The sequence below is a fragment of the Tachyglossus aculeatus genome, chromosome 22, assembly GCF_015852505.1.
Source record: "Tachyglossus aculeatus isolate mTacAcu1 chromosome 22, mTacAcu1.pri, whole genome shotgun sequence".
NCBI lineage: Eukaryota > Metazoa > Chordata > Mammalia > Monotremata > Tachyglossidae > Tachyglossus > Tachyglossus aculeatus.
This window is the reverse complement of record NC_052087.1, coordinates 37,511,283-37,525,130: the sequence shown is the minus strand read 5'-3', so window position 1 is coordinate 37,525,130 and position 13,848 is coordinate 37,511,283. Positions and strand designations below refer to the sequence as shown.

Below are 13,848 nucleotides of genomic sequence, written 5' to 3'. Positions count from 1 at the left end.
CGAGGAGCGGCCCAACCCCAACCCCGACCTCCGACCTCCGACCTCTGACCCCCTGCCCCCCCCGCCGCCAGCCCCCTGCCCCCATCGCCCCCCGCCCCAGAGCGCCCCCCGGCGGCCGCCGCCCGCCCTGACAGCGCCCCCCCCCCACCATGGGACCCCCAGGGGCCTGGGCCTAGGGGCCCCACCGCCCCTCGGGGGGACCTGATGGATGGGGACAAGGGGCCGGGTGAGTATTATTGGGGGGCTGCAGGGTGGGTGGGACCCCCCCTGGGACCCCCCCCCAACCCCCCTCTGCCCACCCCAGGGATCCGGGGGGACCCCCCAGCCACTCTGCCCCCCTCCACCTCGGGCCTAGTGCTCCCCCAAAGCACCCCTCCACTAGTGCTCCCACTTTCCCGGTGCTCGTGATAAGGGGGGCGGCTCCTAGTGGGGACCCCCACCCCACTTATCACCCGGGAGTCCCCCCCAGCCCCCTGTCAGGCCTAGTGCTCCCCCCAAAGCACCCCTCTATTAGTGCTCCCACTTTCCCGGTGCCCCGGGATAGGGGGGCGGCTCCTCATGGGGACCCCCATCCCGCTTAGCTCCCGGGAGTCCCCCCTCACCCCCCTGTCAGGGCCTACTGCTCCTCCCAAAGCACCCCTCCACTAGTGCTCCCACTTTCCCGGTGCCCCGGGGTGAGGGGGCGGCTCCTAGTGGGGACCCCCATCCCGCTTATCACCCGGGAGTCCCCCCTCACCCCCGTCCGGGCCTAGTGCTCCCCCAAAGCACCCCTCTTTTAGTGCTCCCACTTTCCCGGTACCCAGGCTCCTAGTGGGGACCCCCACCCTGCTTAGCGCCCGGGAGTCCCCTCCATCCCCCTGTCAGGGCCTATTGCTCCTCCCAAAGCACCCCTCCACTAGTGCTCCCACTTTCCCAGTACCCAGGATAACGGGTGGCTCCTAGTGGGGACCCCCACCCCACTTATCACCCGGGGGCCCCCCCCACCCCCCTGTCAGGGCCTAGTGCTCCCCCAAAGCACTCCTCCACTAGTGCTCCCACTTTCCCAGTGTTTGGGGTAAGGGGGCGGCTCCTCGTGGGGACCCCCACCTCACTTATCACCCGGGAGTCCCCCCCAACTCCCCTGTCAGGCCTAGTGCTCCCCCAAAGCACCCCTCCACTAGTGCTCCCACTTTCCCAGTACCCAGGGTAAGGGGGCAGCTCCTAATGGGGACCCCCACCCTGCTTATCACCTGGGAATCCCCCCCATCTCCCTGTCAGGGCCTAGTGCTCCCCCAAAGCACCCCTCTATTAGTGCTCCCGCTTTCCCGGTACCCGGGATAAGGGGGCGGCTCCTAGTGGGGACCCCCACCCCACTTGTTGCCCGGGAGTCCCCCCCGTCAACACCTCCAGGACCGTCCCACCGGGGCCCGTCCTTCGCCTCGCCCGGTGGCGCTTACCGGCCTCCTGGTGGCCCCCACGCCGGGGAGGCCTCGCGCCCTCCGCCCCCCGTCATCCCGGGGTCCCCGGGCCCCCCGAGTGCGGCTCCGCGCCTTCCCCGGCCCCGAAGCGGGGAGGGGAGGAGGGGAGGCCCCGTGGCCCGCTCTTGGGCCCTCGCCAGTTTCGCTTCTGCCTGGCCCGGGCCGGAGGAAGGAGGAGGTGGCGGGGCGCCCTGCGAGCCGGCGTCGCCCCTCGAAAGTTGGGTGGGCGAGAGGAGGGGGCTCCTGGGGTCCCCAGGCGGCCCCTCCTCACCCCTGTGGGTGAAGGGGAGGCCCGAACCCCGAGCGCCAGAGTCCGACCATGGGTCCGGGGGTTCGGACGTGACCCCGTCTTGCCTCCCTCCAGGTGCGGGCCGGGCCGGGGGCCGGGAGCCCCCCGATGAAGAGACCCTCGGGGCCCTGAGCCGGCGCCTGCGGGTGCAGGAGGAGGAGATGGAGTTGGTGAAGGCGGCCTTGGCGGAGGCCCTGAGGAGGCTCCGGCTCCGGGAGGACGGGGGGCTGCGGGCCCTCCCTCCCTCTGCCCCCCTTCAGGACATCCCCACTGGAAGGTACCTCGCCCCCTCCCCGCCTCACCGTCCCCACCCCGCTTCTCTGTGCCCCTGGCTCGCCATCCTCACCCCCTTCCCTGCTGCCCCTGCCTCAGCGTGCCTCGGTGGAAAGAGCCCGGGCTTTGGAGTGCGAGGTCGTGGGTTCGAATGCCGCCACTGCCAGCTGGGTGACTTTGGGCAAGTGGCTTCCCTGGGCCTCAGTTCCCTCCTCTGGAAAATGGGGATGAAAACTGGGAGCCCCCCGTGGGACAACCTGATCCCCTTGTAACCTCCCCAGTGCTTAGAACAGTGCTTTGCATATAGTAAGTGCTTAACAAATACCATCATCATCATCTTCACCCCGTTCTCCCGTGTCCCCGGCTCACCGTCCTCACCCTGATGCCCCCCACTCTCTCTTTGCCCCCGGTGGGACAACCTGATCACCTTGTAACCTCCCCAGCGCTTAGAACAGTGCTTTGCATATAGTAAGCGCTTAACAAATGCCATCATCATCATCCTCACCCCATTCTCCCGTGCCCCCGGCTCACCATCCTCACCCCGATGCCCCCCCCGACTCTCTCTTTGCCCCCCGTGAGACAACCTGATCACCTTGTAACCTCCCCAGCGCTTAGAACAGTGCTTTGCATATAGAAAGCGCTTAGTATATACCTGTATATGTGTTTGTACGTATTTATTACTCTATTTATTTTACTTGTACATATTTATTCTACTTATTTTGTTAATATGTTTTGTTTTGTTCTCTGTCTCCCCCTTCAAGACTGTGCGCCCGCTGTTGGGTAGGGACCGTCTCTAGATGTTGCCAACTTGTCCTTCCCAAGCGCTTAGTCCGGTGCTGTGCACACAGTAAGCGCTCAGTAAATACGATCGAATGAATGAGTGAATGAATGAACAGGTCCCATCATCATCCTCCTCACCCCATTCTCCCGTGCCCCACCGTCCTCACCCCGATGCCCCCCCGCTCTCTCTTTGCCCCCCGTGGGACCACCCGATCACCTTGTAACCTCCCCAGCGCTTAGAACAGTGCTCTGCATATAGTAAGCGCTTAATATATACCTGTATATATGTTTGTACGTATTTATTACCCTATTTATTTTACTTGTACATATTTATTCTACTTATTTTATTTTGCTAATATGTTTTGTTGTCTGTCTCCCCCTCCTAGACTGTGAGCCCGCTGTTGGGTAGGGACCGTCTCTAGATGTTGCCGACTTGTCCTTCCCAAGCGCTTAGTCCGGTGCTGTGCACACAGTAAGCGCTCAGTAAATACGATCGAATGAATGAATGAATGAATGAATGAACAGGTACCATCATCATCCTCCTTATCCCATTCTCCCGTGCCCCGATGCCCCCGCCCGCTCTCTCCTTTCCTCTCCTTCGGTTCTCCCAGGCTACTTTCCTCTCTTAGCCCCGAAGCACCCCCGGGACTGCCCCCCGTCCCCAGCCCCGCTGTGGTGAGCAGAGGGACGCAGACGGAACTGGAGCCGGAAGGCCGGTCAACCCCCCTTCAGGGGCTCAGCAATGGACCCCCCGGGGGAGGCGAGGAGCAGGGGGGCACGATGTCCGAAGGAGGAGGAAGCGGCGGCGGCGGCGGCGGCGGCTCCCCGGGCCCTCCTGGGGTCCTGCGCCCTCTCCAACTCCCTCGGTGTGGGGACACGTGAGTCACTTGGAGGGGTCCGGGGGAGGTTGGTGGGACGGGGGGCGTTCCTGCAGAAGGAGCCTGTAGCCCGCTCAAGCGGGAGACCCGTGTCGCGGGCCGGAATTCCGAATTCCTCCTCCACCTGTTGCCACCTTGTCCTTCCCGCGAGCTCCGCACGCAGTAAGCGCCCGATAAACACGATCGAATGAATGAATGACCGCCCACCGTGGCGTTCGGAACGAGTGCCCGGAGAGGGAAATGGAGGGTGGGGGGGCTGAGCGGGGAGCACTCTCCCAAGCGCTTAGCACAGCGCCCTGCGCCCGGTAAGCGCCCAACGGATATGACTGACCGACCGGGGAGGGCCTGAGGAAAGGTCACCCCTTCGCAGGCCACGCCGCAACTCCTCTTCGTCATCGCCCTCGGAGCGGCCGCGACAGAAACTCGCCCGGAAGGCAGCGTCGTCGGCTAATCTGCTGCTGCGGACCGGGAGCACGGAGAGGTGCGTGTTTGTGGGTGCGTCCGGGGTGGGGGGGGGACGACTCCCGTTGGCTCTCCCGGGCGGGCCCCCGACCACCCAAAGGAGCCTGCGAAAGAGCGGCCCCTCTCCCCTCAACCGTCTAGTAATAATAATAATAATAATGATGGCATTCGTTAAGCGCTTACTATGTGCAAAGCACTGTTATAAGCGCCGGGGGGGATACAGAGTGATCAGGTTGTCGCGCGTGGGGCTCACAGTCATCATCCCCATTTTACAGATGAGGTAACTGAGGCTCCGAGGTTAAGTGACTTGCCCAAGGTCACACAGCAGACATGTGGCAGAGTCAGGATTCGAACCCATGACCTCTGACTCCAAAGCCCTGGCTCTTTCCACTGAGCCACGCTGCTTTTCTGCAAATCCAGGCTCACCTTGGATTCGTTCAATCGTATTGATTGAGCGCCTACTGTGTGCAGAGCACTGGACTGAGCGCTTGGGAAGTCCAAGTGGGCGACATATAGGGACGGTCCCTATTCATTCATTCATTCAGCCGTATTTATTGAGCACTTACTGTGTGCAGAGCACTGGACTGAGCGCTTGGGAAGTCCAAGTGGGTGACATATAGGGACGGTCCCTATTCATTCATTCATTCAGCCGTATTTATTGAGCGCTTACTGTGTGCAGAGCAGTGGACTGAGCGCTTGGGAAGTCCAAGTGGGCGACATATAGGGACGGTCCCTATTCATTCATTCACTCAATCGTATTTATTGAGCGCTTACTGTGTGCAGAGCACTGGACTGAGCGCTTGGGAAGTCCAAGCGGGCGACATATAGGGACGGTCCCTATTCATTCATTCATTCAATCGTATTTATTGAGCGCTTACTGTGTGCAGAGCCCTGGACTGAGCGCTTGGGAAGTCCACGTGGGCGGCTTCTAGAGACGGTCCCGACCCGACGACGGGCTCACGGTCTAGAAGCGGGAGACGGACGACGAAACAAAACACGCGGACAGGGGTCAGGTCATCAGAATAAATAGAAGTAAAAAAGCTAGAGGCGCATCATTAACAAAATAAAGAGAGTAGTAAATACGGACGAGTAAAATAAATAGAGTGATAAATCTATATAAACATATATACAGGTGCTGCGGGGAGGTAGGGCAGAGTTGGGAGGGACGGGGAGGAGGAGAGGAGAAAGGGGGCTCAGCCTGGGAAGGCCTCCTGGAGGAGGTGAGCGCTCAGTATTCATTCATTCAATTGTATTTATTGAGCGCTTACTCTGTGCAGAGTGCTCAATAAATACGATTGAATGAATGAATGAGTACTGAGCGCTCAGTGGGGCTTTGAAGGGTGATTTGGATGAGTGATTCCTACTTATAATAATAATAATGATGGTGTTTGTTAAGCGCTTACTATGTGCAAAGCACTGGACTTGCCAGGCTGTCACCAGCCCCGGCTTCGGCGTCTTTCTTCTCCCCTTCCCCCTCATCCCACCTGTCGTTCATTCATTCATTCAGTCGTATTTGTTGAGCGCTTACTGTGTGCAGAGCACTGTATTAAGCGCTTGGGAAGGACAAGTTGGCAACATCTAGAGACGGTCCCTACCCAACAGTGGGCTCACAGTCCCTTTTCCTCCGGGATTACTGGAATTTCAAGCCTCCGCATCTTTCTTCTCCCCTTCCCCCCATCCCACCTTTCGTTCATTCCTTCATTCGATCGTATTTGTTGAGCGCTTACTGTGTGCAGAGCACTGTATTAAGCGCTTGGGAAGGACAAGTTGGCAACATCTAGAGACGGTCCCTACGCAACAGCGGGCTCACAGTCCCTTTTCCTCCGGGATTACTGGAATTTCAAGCCTCCGCATCTTTCTTCTCCCGTTCCCCCTCATCCCACCTGTCGTTCATTCATTCATTCAGTCGTATTTGTTGAGCGCTCACTGTGTGCAGAGCACTGTATTAAGCGCTTGGGAAGGACAAGTTGGCAACATCTAGAGACGGTCCCTACCCAACAGCGGGCTCACAGTCCCTTTTCCTCCGGGATTACTGGAATTTCAAGATGGGGCTGACGTCCCCCTTGTAACTCCACCTTCCCTCTCCCAGTCGTGCTACGATGGTCTCGCAGTTCACCTGGCTGGAAAGAGCGGGGTCTAGGACCTGGGTTTTAGTGCCGGCTCCGCCGCCCGTCTGCTGCGTGACCTTATGCGAGTCACTTCCGATCTCCGGCCTCAGTTGCTCCATCTGTAAAATGGGGAGTAAGACTGTGAGCACCACGAGGGACGTGAACCCTATCTAGCCTGATTTGCCGGTATCTACCCCAGTGCTTAGGACAGTGCTTTGTACATAGTAAGCGCTTAATAAATGCCCTCATCATCATCGTCATTATTAGGACAGTAATCCTGGGAATGAAGACTGTGAGCCCCCCGTGGGACGACCTGATCACCTTGTAACCTCCCCAGCGCTTAGAACAGTGCTTGGCACATAGTAAGCGCTTAACAAATACCATTATTATTATTATTATTAATCCCCGTTTTACAGATGAAGTAACTAAGGCCCAGAGAAGTCAAGTGATTTGCCCAGGGTCACCCAGCAGATAAGCGGCAGAGTGAGGATTGGAACCGCGTGAAGCAGAGTGGCTCCGTGGGAAGAGCCCGGGCTTTGGAGTCAGAGTTCAAATTTATTACTCTATTTATTTATTTATTTTACTTGTACATATCTATTCTATTTATTTTATTTTGTTAGTATGTTTGGTTTTGTTCTCTGTTTCCCCCTTTTAGACTGTGAGCCCACTGCTGGGTAGGGACTGTCTCTATATGTTGCCAATTTGTACTTCCCAAGCGCTTAATACAGTGCTCTGCACACAGTAAGCGCTCAATAAATACGATTGATGATGATGAAATCCCAGCTCCACCAATTGCCAGCTGTGTGACTTTGGGCAAGTCACTTCACTTCTCTGGGCCTCAGTTCCCTCATCTGTGAAATGGGGTTTAAGAGCGTGAGCCCCCCGTGGGACAACCTGATCACCTTGGAACCTCCCCAGCGCTTAGAACAGTGCTTAATAAATGCTATTATATAACCTTGGTCCTTCTGACTCCCAGGGCCGGGCTTGGGAGTCAGAGGTCATGGGTTCTAATCCTGGCCCCGCCGCTTGTCATTCATTCATTCAGTCGTATTTCTTGAGCGCTTACTGTGTGCAGAGCACTGGACTAAGCGCTTGGGAAGGACAATTTGGCAACAGATAGAGACGGTCCTGGCCCAACAATGGGCTCACAGTCTAGAGGGGGGAGACAGACGACAAAACAAAACACGCGGACAGGTGTCAAGTCATCGGAATAAATAGACGTAAAGCTAGATGCACATCATTAACAAAATAAATCGAATAGTCAATATGTACAAGTAAAATAAATAGAGTAATAAATCTGTACAAACATATCTTCTAGACTGTGAGCCCACTGTTGGGCAGGGACTGTCTCTATATGTTGCCAACTTGTACTTCCCAAGCGCTTAGTACAGTGCTTTGCACACAGTAAGCGCTCAATAAATACGATTGATTGATTGATTGATTGATTGAGCCCACTGTTGGGTAGGGACCGTCTCTATATGTTGCCAACTTGTACTTCCCAAGCATTCAGTACAGTGCTCTGCACACAGTAAGCGCTCAATAAATACGATTGAATGAATGAATGAATATACAGGTGCTGTGGGGAGGGGAAGGAGGTAGGGTGGGGAGGAGGAGAGGATGACTTTGGGCAAATCACTTCCCTTCTCCGGGCCTCAGTTCCCTCGTCTGTAAAATGGGGATGAAGCCTGTGAGCCCCACGGGGGACAACCCGACGACCTTGTATCTACCCCAGCGCTTAGAGCGGCGCCTCGCACGTCGTAAGCGCTTAACGAATGCCATCATCATCATCATCATCATCATCATCATCATCAATCGTATTTATTGAGCACTTACTATGTGCAGAGCACTGTACTGAGCGCTTGGGAAGTCCAAGTTGGCAACATCTAGAGACGGTCCCTACCCAACAGTGGGCTCCCAGTCTAGAAGGGGGAGACCGAGTGCGCAGTAAGCGCCCAAGAAATACGATCGAATGAACGAGCTCCCCACCCCTTGGTCCTTCATCCCCCCGCCAGAACGAGCCCCGCCGCGGCTGTCGGCCCGCTCCCCAGAAATCCCCCCAACTTCCGTTCCTTCCCTCCTCTCCGCAGCCGAGGTGGGAAGGATCCCGTGTCTAGTCCTGGGGGCCCCGGTTCTCGCAGGAGCAATTACAATCTGGGTGAGGAGGGGAGCGGGTGAGGGGCCGCGGGGGAGGCGGGGAGGCCGCGGTGGAGTGGGGGGGTCCCCGGAGCAGAGGAGCCGGGAGGAGGGTGGGCTTCATGGAGGGGGTGGTTGTCCCAGCCGCCCCCGCTCAGTGACCTCGGGGGTCGGTGGGGTGACGGCCCTCTCCCTGTCTCCCCCCGCAGAGGGGATCTCCGTGAAGATGTTCCTCCGCGGCCGCCCCATCACCATGTACATCCCTTCCGGCGTCCGCAGCCTGGACGAGCTGCCCAGCGGCCCACCCCCTGAGAGCCTCAGCCTCGACTGGGTGTATCCTCCTTCGGGCCCTTCGCCTCCACTCGGCCCCCTCGGGGGCTCCCGGACCCCAGAACTCCTTCCCACTGTCCAGAAGGATTCTTCCCAGCCTCTTTCGTTTACATAATAATAATGATGACGGCATTTGTTAAGCGCTTACTATGTGCAAAGCACTGTTCTAAGCGCTGGGGGGGATACAAGGTCATCAGGTTGTCCCACGTGGGGCTTACAGTCATCATCCCCATTTTACAGAGGCCCGGAGAAGTGAAGCGACTCGCCTGAAGTCGCGCAGCCAAGTGGCAGAGGCGGAATTAGAACCCATGACCTCTGGCTCCCAAGCCCGGTCCTGCTCTCCCGATCCCCACCCTCTCTCGCAGTAATGACGATAACAATAATTGTGGTATTTGCTAGGCCCTTCCTACTTGCCAAGCGCCGTACCAGGCCCTGGGGTAGATAGAAGATCGTGAGGTCGTCATCATCATCAATCGTATTTATTGAGCGCTTACTACGTGCAGAGCACTGTACTAAGCGCTTGGGAAGTACAAATTGGCAACATACAGAGACAGTCCCTACCCAACAGTGGGCTCACAGTCTAAAAGGTCGGACACTGTCCCCGTCCCTCCGGGGGTTCTTGGTCCAAACAAGAGGGAGAACGGTTACCGCATTTCCACATAATAATAATGATGGCGTTTATTAAGCGCTTACTATGTGCAAAGCACCGTTCTAAGCGCTGGGGAGGTTACAAGGTGATCGGGTTGTCCCACGGGGGGCTCACAGTCTTAATCCCTATTTTACAGATGAGGTAAACTGAGGCCCAGAGAAGTGAAGTGACTTGCCCAAAGTCACACAGCTAAGTGGCAGGATTAGAACCCATGACCTCCAGCTCCCAAGCCCGGGCTCTTTCCACTGAGCCATGCTAAAGTGCCGAGTAATAATAATAATAATAATAATGATGGCATTTATTAAGTGCTTACTATGTGCAAGGCACTGTCCTAAGCACTGGGCAGGTTACAAGGTGATCGGGTTGTCCCACGGGGGGCTCACAGTCTTCATCCCCATTGTACAGATGAAGTAAACTGAGGCCCAGAGAAGTGAAGTGACTTGCCCAAAGTCACACAGCTGAGTGGCAGGATTAGAACCCATAACCTCCGGCTCCCAAGCCCAGGCTTTTTCCACTGAGCCATGCTACGTGCCGAGTAATAATAATAATAATAATGATGGCATTAATTAAGCGCTTACTATGTGCAAAGCACCGTTCTAAGCGCTGGGGAGGTTACAAGGTGATCAGGTTGTCCCAAGGTGGGCTCACAGTCTTAATCCCCATTTTACAGATGAGGGAACTGAGGCCTAGAGAAGTGAAGAGACTTGCCCAAAGTCACACAGCTGACAATTGGAAGAGCCGGGATCTGAACCCATGACCTTTGACTTCAAAGCCCGGGCTCTTTCCGCTGGGCCACGCTGCTTCGCCACATAAACTCGTCATGGGCAGGGAACGTGTCTGCCAACTCTGTTTTATTCATTCATTCATTCAATCGTATTTATTGAGCGCTTACTGTGTGCAGAGCACTGGACTAAGCGCTTGGGAAGTACAAGTTGGCAACATCTAGAGACGGTTCCTACCCAACAGTGGGCTCACAGTCTAGAAGACTGAAGGGATTTGGTGACAAATCCATTTGGTTTTACTGCATTCTCCCAAGTGCTTATTCATTCAGTCGTATTTATCGAGTGCTTACTGTGTGCAGAGCACTGTACTAAGCGCTTGGCAGTACCCTATCATAATAAACAGAAACATTCCCTGCCCACGGTGAGCTGAGTACAGCGTTCTCCCCGTAGGAAGCTCTCGGTAAATACCATTGACGATGATTCATTTATTCATTCGTTCGTTCAATCGTATTTACTGAGAAGCAGCGTGGCTCAGTGGAAATCAATCAATCAATCGCATTTATTGAGCGCTTACTGTGTGCAAAGCACTGTACTAAGCGCCTGGGAAGTACAAGTTGGCAACATCTAGAGACGGTCCCTACCCAACAGTGGGCTCACAATCTAGAAAGAGCCCAGGCTTTGGAGTCGGAAGTCATGGGTTCGGATCCCGGCTCCGCCAACTGTCAGCTGGGTGACTTTGGGCACGTCACTTCACTTCTCTGGGCCTCAGTTCCCTCATCTGGAGAATGGAGATGAAGACTGTGAGCTCCCCGTGGGACGACCCGATCACCTTGTAACCTCCCCAGCGCTTAGAACGGTGCTTTGCACATAGTAAGCGCTTAATCAATCAATCAATCAATTGTATTTATTGAGCGCTTACTGTGTGCAGAGCACTGTACTAAGCGCTTGGGAAGTACAAGTTGGCAACATCTAGAGACGGTCCCTACCCAACAGTGGGCTCACAGTCTAGGAAGAGCCCGGGCTTTGGAGTCAGAGGTCACGGGTTTGAATCCCGGCTCCGCCAACTGTCAGCTGGGTGACTTTGGGCACGTCACTTCACTTCTCTGGGCCTCAGTTCCCTCATCTGGAGAATGGGGATGAAGACTGTGAGCTCCCCGGGGGACAACCCGATCACCTTGTAACCTCCCCAGCGCTTAGAACGGTGCTCTGTACATAGTAAGTGCTTAATCAATCAATCAATCAATCAATCAATTGTATTTATTGAGCACTTACTGTGTGCAGAGCACTGTACTTAGTGCTTAGGAAGTACAAGTTGGCAACATCTAGAGACGGTCCCTACCCAACAGTGAGCTCACAGTTTAGAAAGAGTCCGGGCTTTGGAGTCAGAGGTCACGGGTTTGAATCCCGGCTCTGCCAACTGTCAGCTGGGTGACTTTGGGCACGTCACTTCACTTCTCTGGGCCTCAGTTCCCTCATCTGGAGAATGGGGATGAAGACCGTGAGCTCCCCGTGGGACAGCCCGATCACCCTGTAACCTCCCTAGCGCTTAGAATGGTGCTTTGCACATAGTAAGCGCTTAATCAATCAATCAATCGTATTTATTGAGCGCTTACTGTGTGCAGAGCACTGTACTAAGCGCTTGGGAAGGACAAGTTGGCAACATATAGAGACCGTCCGTACCCAACAGTGGGCTCACAGTCTAAAAGTCTAAATGCCATCATTATATTAGTATTTGAGTGCTTACTGTATGCGGAGCCCTGCACTAAGCGCTTGGGAGAGCCCAAGGCAACAATTAACAGACACATTCCCTGCCCACAGCGAGCTTTCAGTCTGGATGGGGCGGCGGGGGGGGAGACGGACACGATCTTACGGATGAGGAAACGGAGGCCCAGCGGAATGAAGAGATTCCGTGGCGGGGCCGGGATTAGAGCTTCCGTATTTATTGAGCACTTACTGTGTGCAGAGCACTGGACTAATAATAATGATAGCATTTACTAAGCGCTTACTCTGTGCAAAGCACTGTTCTAAGCGCTGGGGAGGTTACAAGGTGATCAGGTTGTGTCTCGTAGTCGAGACTTAGCGCTTGGGAAGTCCGAGAGAGACGGTCCCTCCCCGACAGCGGGCTCGCGGTCTCCCTTTCGCTCCTTCTTCCTTGACCTCGGTTTCTCGGCCTTCCCAGTTACGGGTACCGGGGCCGGGACTCCCGCTCCAACCTGTTTGTGCTCCGCTCTGGGGAGGTGGTGTATTTTATTGCCTGCGTTGTGGTTCTGTATCGCCCTGGGGGAGGGCCAGGGGGGCCCGGGGGCGGCGGCCAGAGGCATTATCGGGGTCACACGGACTGTGTGCGTTGGTGAGTCTCCTGATGGACAGGCCGGCGGGGGGACGGGAGGGGGAGAGACGAGGGGGGCCGCCGTAAGGGACAGACCCCTGGCCCGTTCGAGGTAGGTGGCGGGGTTGACCTGGGCAGGAAGGCCGAGCAGAGAGCGGGGACGGAGACCCGGGGGCCCGGAGGGAGAGGGGAGCTGGAGCCGCGGTGGCCCCGGGCCGGCGAGGTGAGAAAAGGGCCTTTCCGGGGGGTGCCACCCCAAGTCACCCACCCTCTTCCCGCCTCGCCCTCTCCTCGCCCCCCAGCCTCGCCGTCCATCCGGACGGCGTCCGAGTGGCGTCGGGACAGACGGCCGGAGTGGACAAGGACGGGAAGGTGAGGCCCAAACCCGGAGGCCGCCTCGGGAGAACCGGGGGGACGGCCCGGCTCGGAGGGAGGAAGGGGTTTTGAGGGTCGGGGTCCCCTCCAGCCCCTCTGCCCTCTCCCCCCGCCAGCCTCTCCAGCCCGTGGTTCACGTCTGGGACTCGGAGACGCTGCTGAAGCTGCAGGAGATTGGACTGGGAGCGTTCGAGCGGGGTGTGGGAGCCTTGGCCTTCTCTCTGGCGGTGAGTGGCGCCTCCAAATCATCATCACCATCAATCGTATTTATTGAGCGCTGACTGTGCGCAGAGCACTGGACTAAGCGCTTGGGAAGCACAAGTTGGCAACGTATAGAGACAGTCCCTACCCAACAGTGGCTCCCTGCGACAACCCCGTGGCCCGTGCTGGAGGAGGACAACGGTAGATAATCAGCTCGGGCACGTTGCCTGTCCCACGCGGGACTCGCGGTCTAGAGGAAAACTGAGGCCCGAAGAGAGTCACTAACTCGCCCAAGGTCACCCAACAGACTCCTGGGATTAGAACCTGAATCTCTTGATCTCCCTTATATTTCCCACTAGACTAGACTAGAATGGCTGAACAGTGCTTTGCACATCATAAGCGCTTATAAAATGACTGAGCAGTGCTTTGCACATCGTAAGCGCTTAATAAATGCCGTCATTATTACTATTATAAGTCCTCAATACGATTGAATGAATGAATGAGCAGTGCTTTGCACATCGTAAGCGCTTAATGAATGCCATCATTATTATAAGTCCTCAGTCAATGCGATTGAATGAATGAATGAACAGTGCTTTGCACATCGTAAGCGCTTAATAAATGCCGTCATTATTATTATTAATCAATACGATTGAATGAATGGCTGAACAGTGCTTTGCACGTCATAAGCGCTTAATAAATGCCGTCATTATTATTATTATAGGTCCTCAATCAATGCGATTGAATGAATGACTGAACAGTGCTTTGCACATCGTAAGCACCTAATAAATGCCGTCATTATTATAAGTCCTCAATCAATGCGATTGAATGAATGAATGAACCGTGCTGTGCACATCGTAAGCGC

The 13,848-nt window shown here is 55.9% G+C and overlaps 1 protein-coding gene across 2 annotated transcripts in view; it reads left to right on the top strand.

Annotated features, from left to right (window-relative positions):
* The first annotated feature begins 174 nt into the window (after positions 1–174).
* Positions 175–13,848, top strand: part of EML3 (EMAP like 3) — a 49,330-nt gene continuing 35,656 nt past the window's right edge. Inside the window, exons 1-9 of one of the 2 annotated variants that reach the window (XM_038764974.1) lie at positions 175–226; positions 1,822–2,023; positions 3,429–3,677; positions 4,048–4,158; positions 8,335–8,402; positions 8,590–8,713; positions 12,261–12,431; positions 12,713–12,782; positions 12,902–13,012. In XM_038764974.1, the coding sequence (XP_038620902.1) occupies positions 205–226; positions 1,822–2,023; positions 3,429–3,677; positions 4,048–4,158; positions 8,335–8,402; positions 8,590–8,713; positions 12,261–12,431; positions 12,713–12,782; positions 12,902–13,012 (1,128 nt within the window). In that variant the 5' untranslated portion in view covers positions 175–204. Of the gene's footprint in view, positions 227–1,821; positions 2,024–3,410; positions 3,678–4,047; positions 4,159–8,334; positions 8,403–8,589; positions 8,714–12,260; positions 12,432–12,712; positions 12,783–12,901; positions 13,013–13,848 lie in introns of both variants that reach the window. The other variant, XM_038764973.1, reaches the window with a different exon arrangement.